Source organism: Poecilia latipinna, unplaced genomic scaffold (assembly GCF_001443285.1).
Source record: "Poecilia latipinna isolate Pla-1442-1.1 unplaced genomic scaffold, P_latipinna-1.0 Scaffold1241, whole genome shotgun sequence".
NCBI classification, from domain to species: Eukaryota; Metazoa; Chordata; class Actinopteri; order Cyprinodontiformes; family Poeciliidae; genus Poecilia; species Poecilia latipinna.
Window position 1 is genome coordinate 58890 of NW_015113857.1, and position 14215 is coordinate 73104.

Sequence of the window (14215 nt, forward strand, 5' to 3'; positions counted from 1 at the left end):
TCGTGATGTCTTGAGATGGGAGATGATCATTCTTGTCTGCTTTTCATCTCTGAATCTCTTCCTGAAGTACTCCTCCTTCTGGGGGTCATTGAACCCTCTGACCTCTGTCACCAGGCAGACACACTGAGGAGGGATCTGATTGGCTGCTGCAGGTCGTGTGGTTATCCAGAGGAGAGCAGAGGGAAGCAGTTTCCCCCTGATGAGGTTTGTCAGCAGAACATCCACTGAGCTGGACTCTGTAGCATCAGTCAGGATCTCCTTGTTGTGGAAGTCCAGAGGAAGTCGACTCTCATCCAGGCCATCAAAGATGAACAGAACCTGGAACTGTTCAAAGTTACTGATTCCTTTGGTTTCAGTAAAGAAGTGATGAATCAGTTCCACCAAGCTGAACTTTTTCTCTTTCAGCACATTCAGCTCTCTGAAGGTGAATGGAAATATGAACTGGATGTTCTGGTTGGTTTTGTCTTCAGCCCAGTCCAGAGTGAACTTCTGTGTTAAGACTGTTTTCCCAATGCCAGCCACTCCCTTTGTCATCACTGTTCTGATTGGTTGATCTCTTTCATGTTGGACTTTAAAGATGTCTTCTTGTCTGATTGTTGTTTCTGGTCTGTGTGGTTTCCTGGATGTTGTTTCAATCTGTCTGACCTCATGTTCCTGGTTGACCTCTCCAGTTCTTCCCTCTGTGATGTAAAGCTCTGTGTAGATCTGGTTCAGGAGGGCTGGACTTCCTGCTTTAGCGATTCCCTCAAACACACACTGGAACTTCTTCTTCAGGTTGGATTTAAGTTTATGTTGACAAGGTGAAGGAATCAGTTCTAAACAAAACACAAAAACAACCAAATCAGGCAGACCTGTACTTCTCCTGAATAATGGAAATTCATGTAATTATTGGTCTATTTCCTTAGGTACACCATGTTTCCATCCAATTGCCATGTGATGTTTTAGCTAGCTGATAAAATGTTGCCAAAAAAAAAAAAGAAAATGCTAATTGAGCATGCTTCTGTCTACTGGTTTGGATCGAATCAACCAGGCTACACAAAGCATGAGGACTGGAGTTGAAAAGCACTGCTCTAAACTTACACCAGGAAGAGCCTGATGTTTGCAGAAACAGAGGACAGGTTTAGAGGAAGGAATAGCAGACACTGTCACTTTATGGTGAAATCCAAAACATCAAGGATAAAACCGTTTCTACCAACAGGCCACTAGATGCTTCCACACCACAACAAACACTGATAATGGGTGACTCATCCAGGAGATTTCGGATTCTGAGACACCAGATGAGTCCATCTGGCCTCAACATCCTCATTCTTCCTCTTTCTGACACTCATTTACCTTCAACAGATCCTCCTCACCACTTCTGGATAGAGTTGCTGCCATGTGATTGGCTGATTCGTAGTCTGTTTTAACAAATTACCTAAGTGTACCTGATAAAGTAGCAGATGAATAAACCAAGGAGGAAATGTTTTGTAGAAATCCTCTTACTGCTCTGCAGACGGTCAGCCAGCTCCTCCTGCTTCATCTTCCTCAGGAAGTTCAGGGTGATCTTCATCACCGCCTCTCTGCTGCTCCTCCTCTGCTCTTCATCCTCACCCCTCATCACCTCCTCATCCTCACTCTGACCCTCTGAGCATTCTGGGTCATCTGGACTCAGAACCTTTTGGATCTTCTTCAGCTCGTTCTTCACGAATGTGACAATGTTTTCCTCCAGCAGCTGGAACAGAATGAGAAGATATCAGACTAGATCTGAACATCAGGTCCATGTTGGACAGACTGACAGTCCTCTGGTCTACAGACTGAACAGAACCGATGTACAGACCATAAATATGGAGTCCAGCTGTGTTTGGTGCTGCTGGACAGACGGATCAGTGGGAACCTCTGAGCTCTGCAGGTCCTCTCTGTGGAGGAACCAGATAGTAAATACTATCTGTAAATACTATTTATATTGTATTCGGGTGCTAATTACCTGTTGGGAGCAAACTGGAGTGGTGGCTCCATGGACGCAGCGATGGATAAGCATCTGTCCGTGGGAAAGATTCGACTGGACAGTAAGAAACGGGTAGCATTAGAAACTTTCACCATGGTGTCGCCATTGGGACTTTAGATAGAAAGAAAATAAAAAGCAGAACCCAATTAGCTTTGTCATCTGATCCACCTGGATAAAATCAGGTTCTATCAATTCTTCCAGCGAGGTTGGCTTTGAAAATCCCAAACGAAAATCATAGCTGCATAAAAGTAGCACAAATGTTTGACACCAATTTTGTTAGATTTGGGTAGTGGAGGGAGGAGGGGCCAGGGGAGGGCTGGTTGAAGTTTTGACCTTTAAACTTTCATTAATATCTTCAAAGCAAAAGCAGCACAAATAAAATGTCTTGCTGCACAAACATATCCGAGTTATTTTTATATGATTCCTTTGTCATAACCAGGTGAACTGATGTTTGCTGGGTGGCCATCAGGCCATCAGTCATCCTGTCTCATTTTACACAACACAGAGCTTCATTTGTTGCTCTCTGGCGTAACACTGAGCCCGGTTGCACAAAGATGGAAGATGTTTGTTTGTTCCATTTGAAATTTGTCATAAATTAAATTACTCTTTTCCAGGGAACTGCAGCGGCGGCTCCATGGACGCAGCACTCTTCTGAGACGAGCAGCAGGAAGTTGGCCCAACCAGGCACCTGTACCTGTCAGACAGAGAGGACAGCAGGAGACGACTTCAGGTAGAGGCTGATAAATGTGTCATGATGTAAGCTTTCATATCAGTTTATCAATAATTATTGATTTGATTGTTATTTTAAATATCTGAAACGCTGCCAAGCCTTTCAGGAAAGGTTACGTGTTGGGAAAGGTGCTGTGACCTTTCCTGCTTTATACACAATTTACTGATTGATTTTTAAGCAGCTATGAGGCACGATGGTGAAACATGAAGTTATGTGGCCTTGTACAGCCACATGCATCCTGGGAGTTGTAGTTTTTATCACAGAAAGGCGCTAAAGGTAAAGTTGGAGCTCAGGTGGATGAATACTGAAATGTTTCATGACTGAGAGACTTTTTGACTTTAAGCCTTGGAAGCAGCAGATTTCTACGGTCAGCTCAGCGTTTGAACAGGACAGGACGGAAATGAGACTGCAGAGAAGTATCTCTCTTTATCTTATCTGTGGCTCTCCAGCCTGGAGGGACAGATGGACACTCACCTCTGGTCCTCATGTCCACACTGAGACGGTCCAGAGGGACGGGCTGCGTCCTCTCCGTCCTCCATGCTGCTCTGCTCACACACCGTCCGCCTTCATCTGAGGAGGAAACACTCATCATTCACCTCAACATCAACTCTGATCGCGCTTCACATGGTTGCTATGGAAACATCAGCCGTTTCCTGTTTATATCAGATTGTTATAATTCTACAACTTGTGCACTAGATAGAGCCAAAGCTGGTAGTCTGACGTCGTCTTAGATCTGCTGATGTTGTAAAGACGTAACTTGGATAAATCGGTAGGAAGTGATGTAGACGTCCAGTCTGTCCTCTGATGTGTCCTCCAGCTGGACATGGAGACATTAGATGGACAGACAGAGGGACAACGCGGCCCTCCGGGCGGTCTGGGCGGAGCGAGGAGCCTCGAACAGAGCCGCGGGGTTCTGGACGGTTCTGGTTCTGGACGGGTCTGGAGGAACTCACCGGGTCGCCGCTGATTTTCCTTAACGCTGATTCTGTTCCCCGATGGATCTTCAGCCGCAGCGGCTCTGCTGCTCCACGTCACAGTGAAAGTGAAAGTAAAACAAGGAGGAAAACACGCGCTCAGCCTTTTGAATCAAGCTTTATGTAACATCTGTCTGCAGACAGACAATACTGTTATTATTATTACTAATGGGTTTCAAGTAGAGCAGAAGATCATGCCACACATAATAAATTCCCTCTTGAAATGAATGATTGCTGAGGACAATTATTAACAAAACCAGTAATTTAGATCAAAGTTACCAAAATTACTTACCTGATTATCAGGAAAATGTGAAATGGTTCAGTCTGTTGTCTATAAATATCAACCTGATTAAGGTTTTTATATTTATATTAACTGATGGAGGAAAAACGACCAACTCTGTTGTTTCTGAACAGAAAGCTGCTTCACATGTTTGGAATAAACACAAACATTTATGTCCAGTATGCAAGAGTTTATTAACAATAATAATTAAACACTACAGTTAAATACTTCAATCAACAAACTCACTAAGGTAGAAACACTTGTCTAAGAAAAGATTAAAGATTGATGAAATNTTCCTGCTTTAGCGATTCCCTCAAACACATACAGGGACTTCTTCTTTAGGGAGGATTTAAGGTTTTGTTGACACATGGAAGGAGTTTCTACAAACAGACAAAAGACATGACCTGAGATATGGATCACTTCAAAACTTTTCTTCTTAAAATAGGGCAAAGTAACAAAAAGATTCCACTTTTCAATCATAGGAACATCCATCACTATCCTATCTGAGAGCCAATCAGGTTTTTGGTGAAGTTTTTTTGACTGCAGCCTCAGGAATGTTGCCTCCATCAAGAACAGCTCAGAGGATGGAGATGCTGACAGCATGGGCCTATGAGGAAAAGTCAAGGCTAGCATGTGCTAGCATGACATTCTGGCAAGGAAACTGTGGCCATTTTATGAGTTTCTGATCACGACCATCTCAGGAGATGATCAGGTCTGCAGAAGTGCCTGAGCAACATCATCATCTATGGAAACACCTGCAAAATGATTCTCCCCTTAAATACATTCAGAAGGAGCTCAAAGTTTTGCGACATTGTGAGTCAGCAAACCCTAAAGTCTTTATGTTTGTTCCCTTCTGGTTTTTGTGCTGAACCTTTTCCTTGAACTGCTGTGATTCATGCAATGGAAGAAATTAATGCAATAAAATAATTATTTCTTTATTAATATATATTAAGGCAGTTTGATTTTACAAAATGTGTTGCATTAACCATTTTACTTCATTGTTTTTCAGTTAATTGGTTGAAAATTGAGATTTTAATAATTCTCTTACTGCTCTGCAGACGCTCCGCCAATTCCTCCTGATTCATCTTCCTCAAGAAGAAAACTATGATCTTCAACAAAGCTTCTGTGCTGCTCCTCCTCCTCTGCTCTTCATCGTCATCCTCCACCACCTCCTCATCCTCCCCCTGACTCTCTGAGCATTCTGGGTAACATGGATTCAAAACTTTCTGGATCTTCTTCAGTTCGTTCTTTGTAAAAAGGATCATGTTTCGCTCCAGCTCCTGAAAAGGAATCCCAGATGATGAGAAGTGAGACTGGATCAGAACATCAGGTCCATGTTGGACAGACTGGAGATCCTGGATCTGGTCTAAAAAGAGCAGCAGGAAGAAGTTCTGACTGAACAGAACTGATGTACAGACCGTAAATATGGAGTCCAGCTGTGTTTGGTGCTGCTGTGCAGACGGACCGCTGGGAACCTCTGAGCTCTGCTGGTCCACTCTGAGGAGGAACCAGGAATCATTTATAAAAAACACACAACGTTGCAGATGTCTTTCAAATTTAATGATAAATGTTAGATACTTTCATGTATTTGTTTTTCCATTAAGAAAAAGGTATTTTAGATGGTTGCTGTTAAAGTTGTTTTAAATCAGAATATGCTTTAATTTTTCTCTTTCTGTTTTCAGCTCCTCAGCCAAATGTTTGATGCTTTTGTTTTGAAAATCTGCTCCTGTTGGTTAAAGTCTAACTGAGGGACTGACCTCAGGTCTGGGTGGGATTTCCATCCTCCTGTCTGGTTGCTCTTCAGGGACAAACAACTGGGTTCAGGTTCTGGATCAGAACTTGGTCTTTGGTGGATCAGGGGAGACAAAAGAACATTTTAGGTCCATTTGTTTTGGTTCCAACCTGCATTGGAACCAGAATCCCGGTGATCCTGGTTCCAAACACTTTGGTTACATTTGTCTTTCATCAATTTGATCTAAATTCCAGGTTTTGAACTCTGATCAGATTTAGTGGCTAATTAATTAATTTTTACGTCAAATATGGACAAGTTAAAAATCCTGAAAAGGAGCCTTTGATTCTACTGAAAACAGATCAGTTCATCGTTTTCATTTGTTTTACCTGGGCAGAAAGAACTGGTACTGATCCAGTTCAGATGTGCAGAACCTTCCTTTAAACTGAAGAGGTTCTGATTTTGATTGGTTGCTCCGAAATGACAAACAGCTGGGTTGAGGCTGAAGGACAGAATCCGAACCAGAATCAGGTTCTGGTTCCCAGAGACCGATTCTGGAGAAGACATGGGAATAAATAAATCTAAATATGAATAAATGTATAAATCAATCAATAAATATATAAATGCATTTATAAATCAATAGATACATTTTAAAAATTAAGAAAAATATTAATCAAGCAAGCAATAAAGAAATTATAAATACATCTATAATTAATAAATGAATGAATAAATATGAATACATTTATAAAACAAAATCAAAGAAAAATTATAAATGAATAAAGTTAATAAATGCATTAAGAAATATTTTTTAAATCAGTAAATAAATCAATAATCAAATAAATACATAAAGATATAAACACAAACAGAAATAAAAATAAATATATCTTACAACTTTCATTTCTAACGTACCTTCAAATTGATTTAACACTTTAAGCTGCCTTAAAAAACTCAATATTTATATCAGTACATCAATATGTTACTGTTTAATGAGACACAACTGTTTTCAGGTTATTACATGTCAAAACGTCTCAAGTTTTGCTGAAACTGAGTCACTCCGGATATCTAGAAAATAAATGACCAGGTGAGAGTCTGATAGCCTTGAACTGCTTTATTGTAGCAGGACAAAAGATCAACATCACATTGACTCACGTGTTCTTCAGAGAAAGTCTGGTTCTTAACAAGCCGGGTGGACTCATAGCAGCTCTTCATGGACTCGGCATTCTGGGAAGAAACTTCAAATAGAAAACAATCAGTAGAGCGACGTGGTGAATCCAGTTGGTAGCTTTTCAGCGTTTCTCTGCATCTGGGTCTGAAGCTTAAACAGACATGAAGCAGGACAGATGTTAACGGGCTGAACATGGATCATCTCTTTATTGCTTTAGTCATAATTTTTCATTTTTAGTTATAATTTTTCACGTTTACAACAGTAAAATAATTCTGCAGATTCATCTTTATCTCCCACCTGCTGCAGCTGTTCAGAGAGCTGCCTATGCAATGTTTGTGATAAAAATTAACAAGTTGCATCAATTTGACTTAAATGTGCAGAATATAAAAGATAGCAGCTGAATAAATTGCTCCAGTGTGAAAGTCGACCTCAGATGTGATGAAAGCAGAAGTTTATGATCAGGTTAAAGGTGAGAGGAGGGTTAGTTTATCCACATCAGATCCTTTAGAACATCTTGGAATGAAGCTCAACTAATGGTTTAGATTTTAGTTCATAAATCTCTACTTGTTCGAAGGTAAAATATGTCCACCTCGAACTTCGCTTATTATCAACATAAGAGCCTCAGCGTGGGAGCAGCAATCCAAGATGAACTTTTTTATTATTTTAATGTTTTCATTTATATCTGGTCAGCAGCAGAGGAACCACAGAGTTCTGGTTCTCCCCCTCGGTCAGCTGCTCTCACTTCACTTTTTAATTAAAAGTTTATTTAGCTCCTTTCAGTCAGGTGTCTCTGCTTCACATTCTCTGACAGTTTACCAATCCTGGGTTTCCCCTCCTGCTGCTAATCCGACAGAAACCTCCAGTCGTTTCTAAAATTAGATTTCAGTCCAACATGAAATAAAAACGCTCATCGTTCACCCTCAGATCTCCAATCTACCATCTGATCTTATGATCAACAGGCTAAAAACGGGTTTTAAACATTTTAATAACTTGGCTTTATTTCACGTTCTGACCTTTAATTGACACTAAACAGAAAATCCCGAATAAAGTGAACTAAATGTAGCAATAGATCTGAAGCTGGATTTGTTTTCATTATTTTAATAAAACTTAAACAGTTTGTACAGTAAAACTAAAATATGACAGAATGAAGAAAACAAACTTACAGCGTTGAAGGCGTCTGGAGAATGAACGACTTCCTGTTTATTAGCTCCGCCCACCGAGTTTAGCCGAACCTTAAATCCACCTTCAGGAGCAGAAATCAGTTTTTACGCTCTGCTGACAGTTTTCCCGATGACTTTGTTTTCGTTTTCTCCATTTAATTTTCTGTTTAGTTTTGTGTATTTATTTTTTTCCTAGAATTATTTGAAGAACTTTTTCTGATTTAGAGCGTTTTTCATGTTCACTAATGGAAACAATGAGCCTAGAAAACATGGAGAATAATAGAAAATGAACTCAAATGTTTTTTTGTTTTTTTGTTGTTTTTTAATGATGATGTTTGATTGAAGGGAATAATTAAACCTCAAATGGATATAAACACTCAGAAACGGATTAATTCACTGGTGAAACTAATTTAAAAAGGTTAAAATTATAAAATTCATTCAACCAACCGGTTTAAATCAAATAAAATCAGACTTACAAGAAATTAAGAGAATCGAGAGATTACGTTTGTTCAGTGATTTTCAGGAGCAGCTGTTTGTCTCCCTCTGGTGGTGGAATGATAAAACTGAAATGAGCGATTTTAGCCTCAATCGCAGCTGTGTGTCAATGCTTCATGATAATGTGGATAAAATTGAACCTGCTGCTGCTTCCAGGTAAAACCTTTCACCTACTTTCTGATGGGTTTTGTATTTCTATCCTGGAATTAACCGCTTGCCTCTTTAGCAGAGCTTAAAATGTGTAAAGTAAATTTAATTTAAATATTAAATCTGGAAAGTTAAGGAGAGCAGTATTGAAAGCCTGTGTCCTCGGTGTCTGATGCCTGTTTTTAGTAATATATTCTGAGACGTGTTGGTGAGTTTTGGGTCGTTGTTCTGCAGTAGAAACCAGCTACCTGATGGTTGGACTCATATTTTCGCAGAAGATCGAGGATAGTCAGGATGTTTCTGGTAAAAGTGAGAGGGGTCTTTGTGTTCTTTTGGGTCAGCAGCGGTTCTGGTTTCGGAGCTTTCTGATGGGGACCAGAAAACCATAAGACTGTAATTATAGACTTCACCAGCAGAGGGCAGTGCTTGCGCTTTAAAAGGGATAAACTGTTTAATTTTATGATATAAAGTTGTTAAAGTAATCACTGAAAATTATGGAGAAATGTGGAAATGTTCTGGATCATTCTCCTGTTGAACTGTTCCTCTGGTTCTGTTTGGACCCAGCAGAACTGAGTGGGGAGACTTTCACCTCCGTATCTGCAGGTAAATATTTGATCTGTGAGCTGAGCCGAGTCACACGGAGGTCCGATCAATAAGAACACATCTGGTACTTTGATCTCTCCTGATTCTGTTCTCTCAAAGCTCCTAAAGTAGAGTAGGGTGAACCTGACCTCTGACCTCCGACCTGCTCCATCAGAGTGTCAGACACAGGTTGTTCTGAGAAGGAAAAGGCCAGCAGGTGTTCTCCATGTCCCCCAGCTGGTCACAGGAGATTCTGTTTGGTCCGGATTACGTGCTGGATGACGGTAAACAGGACAGGAACTTGCATTAAACATCCCACTCATCAGCCAGACTCACACTTTGACCCTTCAGTCGATAAGCTTCCCCCTCTCTGCTTCCACCAGCAGAGTTCAGACAGACGCTGAGAGCGCGACTGGACGTTGCTGGGTCGGGTTCTGAGGTTCTGGATCATGGTGGAACCCACGTCTAAACAGGCCGCTGTTCTGCTGCTGTTTGTGCTGCACAGCTGTCTGGCCAACAATGGTACCGAGTATTGACTCTGTTATTCGGGTCCTGGTGGGATTGTCTCCAGAGATGACATCTGAATATTAATCTTTATATTGTGTCTTTTGATTATTTTATGTTTTTCCAGTTTTTCTCAACAGCCATCTGGCTTCACAGGTTCTGACCCGAAACCGCCGAGCCAATCAGCTGTGGGAGGAGATGAAACCAGGTAACTCAGCAGGTCACAGCCGGCTGGACACACACTCTCCTCATGTGAATTTGAGCGGTGTGTGTGTGTGTTGTTTCTCCTCAGGTAACCTGGAGAGGGAGTGTGTGGAGGAAATCTGTGACCATGAAGAAGCCAGAGAAGTGTTTGAGCAGAACGATAAAACGGTGCGGCTTCACTGTAACTGTCATGGCTAACCGCTCTGAGATCAGATCAATCTACAATAAACTCTTTGTTTCTGCAGGAAAAGTTCTGGGCCACATATCTGGGTACGTAAAGATCCAGCAGGGTTTTCCTCCAGCTGTAGGAAAGAAAACGGAAATAATCTACAGACAATGATGTTGTGATCAGACCATTAGCTTAGCCTCTTTTGCTTTTGGTTTAATTAGACCTAAATTAACTTGAAGTTTATCGGTTGTGGTGACATTTACTCCCAGAAGAACCAAGTTGTTACTGGACTTGGTGCTGATTTAATCCAGTTGGGTTTGTAGTTTAAATGAAGTTTATTCAGCTGATGCAGCTGCACTGCAAACAGAACCAAAGTCCAGAGCAGTTCAGCACACAGACATACAGCTGCTGTTTGTCTCCAACAGACTGTAGCGGAACTGAGATGCAAAGAACAAAAGAAAACATCAACATCATCAGGGACTGTGTGCAAGGTAACAAACCGGCTACCAGAAGGTAAAGCAGGTAGCCAGTCGTCACATGGTTGGTAACAGTTCTGCTGTGTCCAGGTGAGTGCGTCATAGGTACTGGACAAAGCTATGAAGGAGACATCAACATCACAGAATCGGGCAAAAAATGCCAATACTGGACAGGCCGGTTCCCTCATCCCATCTACAGGTATGTTTACCTCACCAGAACCTGAGGAACACAGCGGTTCCTGAGGCTGATGAAGGTTTCACCCAACGATCTCTGCTGCAAACTACTAACATGACCACGGCTGAGTTATCTACGAAACAACTTCACTACGTAAAAACATCATAGAACAACAACCAACCATCCCAATGACCATCTGACCAACCAACCACATCTTTAACAATCCAAGCAATTGATCAACCACAAGTTCATGTGTGGCACAGAACAACCAATCAATGAATCAATCAACTAACTGGCTAAGATATTAGTTCACGGCTTCCCAACTAACTGGACTACTAATTTTATAAATAATCAAACCAGCTAATCTGTAAACCATCAAACCAATCAGTTAGCCAGCTTAATGAAAGCTTGGAGTGTCTCATTAATCACCAAATCTGAGACATGATATCAACCAGCAACATCACAGAAATAACAACCCATGTTCATGAAAGCCAAAAAAAAACATAAATCTGCTACAACCCAACCAGTCAACCATTGACCAACTCTTAAGCTAACCAGAACCAGTCAAATGACCAACAACAACCAATAAGTGTGAAATTTTAGAACTAATGGACCTGAAATTCTGTGGTGACCGTTTGCCTGCAGGGAGTTTAACGCTTCAGAACCAAACAGCATCTTGAAGGAGAACTTCTGCAGGAACCCTGACAACCGTCCAGGAGGACCTTGGTGTTTCACCACAGACCCAACGGTCCAGAAAGAGACCTGCAGAGTACCTAAATGTGGTAAGAGTCCACCTGAATTTATTGAAACTCTCCCTTCATGGTCTGCTGCCTCCAGACAGCTGTTTGGATAGTTTGAGTGAACACCTGTTTCTTGTCAAGGTGAGGTCTATGTCCCGACCACTGTGGCACCAGAACCAGTCAGGACTACAGTGTGTCTACCAAGCTATGGCATTGACTACACCGGTGACCTCAGTGTCACAGCGAAAGGGCACACCTGTCTTGCGTGGTCATCACCAGAGGCTGTAGCCCTGAGCCGGGATAAGGATTTCATCCCTGAGGTGGTTCTGGAGAGAAACAAGTGCAGAAACCCAGACAACGACCCTGAGGGCCCCTGGTGCTACGTGGAGATTTCTGGGAACATCACAATCGACTACTGTGACCTGGATTTGTGCGGTACAGTACCAACCCATGATCTGTGGTTACACCAGCATACGGGTCGGCTGGCCCCTCACCTGTCGCTGCTGTTCACCTGTGTGTCTCAGAGGATCCTCTGCTTGGTGGAGATCAGATAACAGACGACAGAGGAACGGAGCGAACAGTCCTGGGCCCCGAGAAAAAACTCTTCTTCAATCCTGATACCTTTGGTCAAGGAGAAAGTGGTGAGTCATCTGATCACAGCTCTGTTATGGCCTGTACTTGTAACAAGCAACATATTACACTGTTGCTAGTTAGAGATTAAATTACATAAAGAATGTAACTAGTCAAAGCTGTTAGCTATATTTTAATAACTAAGTTGATATTTAGACATAAAATTGAACACAAAAAGATCCAGCAGCTGCTAGAAAACTGTGTTTTTTGGCTAGATCTATTGGCTGTTGGTGTCTGTTTCACTGTACCAGCTGACTGAGATACTGGCAGACTGGTGTGTTAACTGGTTTTGGACGTGTCTGTCCTTGTGTTTCAGTCTGTGGGCAGCGTCCTCTCTTTGAACAGAAGGGCAAACAGGATAAAAACGAGAACGAGCTCCTGGAGTCCTACAGAGAGCAACGGATCGTTGGGGGTGACGATGCCGAGGTTGCTTCAGCTCCATGGTAACCGCACCTACAGCTACGAGACATCATGGCTGCTCACCACAATAAAAGACAGAGCAAGAGATAACCAGAAGGATTTTGCTGTTTGCAGGCAGGTGATGCTGTACAAACGCAGCCCACAGGAGCTGCTATGTGGAGCCAGTCTGATCAGTGACCAGTGGATCCTGACTGCAGCGCACTGCATCCTCTACCCGCCTTGGAACAAGAACTACACCGACAAGGACATCCTGGTCCGACTGGGGAAACATGACAGAGCCAAGTGAGAGGTTCCCAAACACTCTTTAGAAAAACAAAACCTGACGTTAAAAATATGAAACAAATCAAACCTCAACCCTGTTAAAAGTCCTGGAAACCAAGCGGTTCAGTTGAACGGTGCCGTTCCTGCCAAGTCCCAGAGGTCCAAGCCAGAAGCAGTGGAGGTGTATGTATAGTTTTGACATGACATCCATGATGACCGGAGGTGCATCCGTCTTCGTCTCTCCAGGTTTGAACGAGGAATCGAGAAGATCGTGGCGATCGATGAAATCATCGTCCATCCCAAATACAACTGGAGGGAGAATCTGAACCGGGACATCGCTCTGCTGCACCTGAAGCGACCCATCACTTTCTCAGACCGGATCCATCCCATCTGCCTACCCAGCAAAGAGGTCGCCAGAACGTAAGATGAACACACCTGTCTGTCCAAACCTTTACATGTCAACGTTTTTGTCTTTATTGTCCAACTGGAACCAGAACCCATGTTTCCCTCACAGGCTGATGAGCGAAGGCTTCAAGGGGCGAGTGACCGGCTGGGGGAACCTGCAGGAAACCTGGAACCCTGCAGCCAGAAACCTGCCTGCAGTTCTCCAACAAATCCACCTTCCGATAGTGGAACAGGACACCTGCCGCAAGTCCACCTCAGTGAGGATCACAAACAACATGTTCTGTGCAGGTAACAAACCCAGTCGATTCCTGTTGATCAGTCAGGTCTCCACAATGACTCCATTTAGACTTGGACAACACTCTAGTTAGGAGTTCTGGTTTGGAAAGTTTAAAAATTCCTACTGAGGCACACAGAGCCCATCATAACTCTGATTCTCTGATTGATGGGCAGCAACAGTTGCTCAGGTCATTCCTGATGTCTTCCTGCCCCGAGGTTCTCCTCCTGTTGCCCCCATTTAAATACGAGGCTTTGTTTATACAGGTTATAAACCAGAAGAGAGCAAACGAGGCGACGCTTGTGAGGGTGACAGCGGAGGACCGTTTGTGATGAAGGTAAGGAAAGAGCCTGCAATGCTTCACCCAGCAGGGGGTGGCATCTTTAATAAAAGAAGTTAATGGGTAAAAGTCTTTGTGATTGACTCGGATATGAGTTTCCAGCCTAATCCAGAATCTGCCCTGTGTTCAGTACCCGGCAGAGAACCGCTGGTACCAGATCGGCATCGTGTCCTGGGGCGAGGGCTGCGACCGCGACGGGAAGTACGGCTTCTACACCCACCTGTTCAGGATGGGCCGCTGGATGAAGAAGGTGATCGAGAAGACAGGAGGAGACGACGACTAAACCCAGAACATCAGTCACTTTCTGTCAAACAACCCAATAAAAGTTTGACCACATCGCCTGATTAACTCCTCCGCTTCAGTCATTTAGC

The 14215-nt window shown here is 42.7% G+C and overlaps 2 protein-coding genes across 3 annotated transcripts in view; one reads left to right on the top strand and one right to left on the bottom strand.

Moving 5' to 3' along the window:
• Nucleotides 1–3665, bottom strand: part of LOC106960873 (NACHT, LRR and PYD domains-containing protein 3-like) — a 10651-nt gene extending 6986 nt beyond the window's left edge. The window contains exons 1-6 of the mRNA XM_015054237.1: nt 3189–3665; nt 2589–2678; nt 1964–2038; nt 1817–1895; nt 1483–1711; nt 7–815 (exon numbers count right to left, since the gene is read on the bottom strand). Of these exons, the coding sequence (XP_014909723.1) occupies nt 7–815; nt 1483–1711; nt 1817–1895; nt 1964–2038; nt 2589–2678; nt 3189–3253 (1347 nt within the window). The 5' untranslated portion in view covers nt 3254–3665. The remainder of the gene's footprint in view (nt 1–6; nt 816–1482; nt 1712–1816; nt 1896–1963; nt 2039–2588; nt 2679–3188) is intronic.
• A 5577-nt stretch (nt 3666–9242) lies between these two features.
• f2 (coagulation factor II (thrombin)) lies at nt 9243–14188 on the top strand. 2 transcript variants are annotated; one of them, XM_015054245.1, is made up of 17 exons: nt 9243–9267; nt 9367–9530; nt 9633–9768; nt 9878–9958; nt 10043–10122; nt 10200–10224; nt 10549–10614; nt 10690–10798; nt 11420–11556; nt 11656–11949; nt 12039–12155; nt 12461–12587; nt 12679–12846; nt 13072–13245; nt 13340–13518; nt 13771–13841; nt 13975–14188. In XM_015054245.1, exons 3-17 carry the CDS (start codon nt 9696–9698, stop codon nt 14125–14127), a joined length of 1854 nt encoding a protein of 617 aa, XP_014909731.1. In that variant the 5' UTR covers nt 9243–9267; nt 9367–9530; nt 9633–9695; the 3' UTR covers nt 14128–14188. The 2 variants fall into 2 exon arrangements, with proteins under 2 accessions (XP_014909731.1, XP_014909730.1); XM_015054244.1 differs by lacking the exons at nt 9243–9267; nt 9367–9530 and having other exon boundaries at nt 9582–9768.
• The last annotated feature ends 27 nt before the right edge of the window (nt 14189–14215 follow it).

What these genes read in the sequence shown, in the direction of transcription:
- f2 (XM_015054245.1), top strand. Translation starts at nt 9,696, where the DNA reads ATGGTGGAACCCACGTCTAAACAGGCCGCTGTTCTGCTGCTGTTTGTG. An exon ending in TTCCCTCATCCCATCTACAG is followed by an intron (nt 10,799 to 11,419) that starts GTATGTTTACCT and finishes GTTTGCCTGCAG; the next exon opens with GGAGTTTAACGCTTCAGAAC. An exon ending in AGCAAAGAGGTCGCCAGAAC is followed by an intron (nt 13,246 to 13,339) that starts GTAAGATGAACA and finishes TTTCCCTCACAG; the next exon opens with GCTGATGAGCGAAGGCTTCA.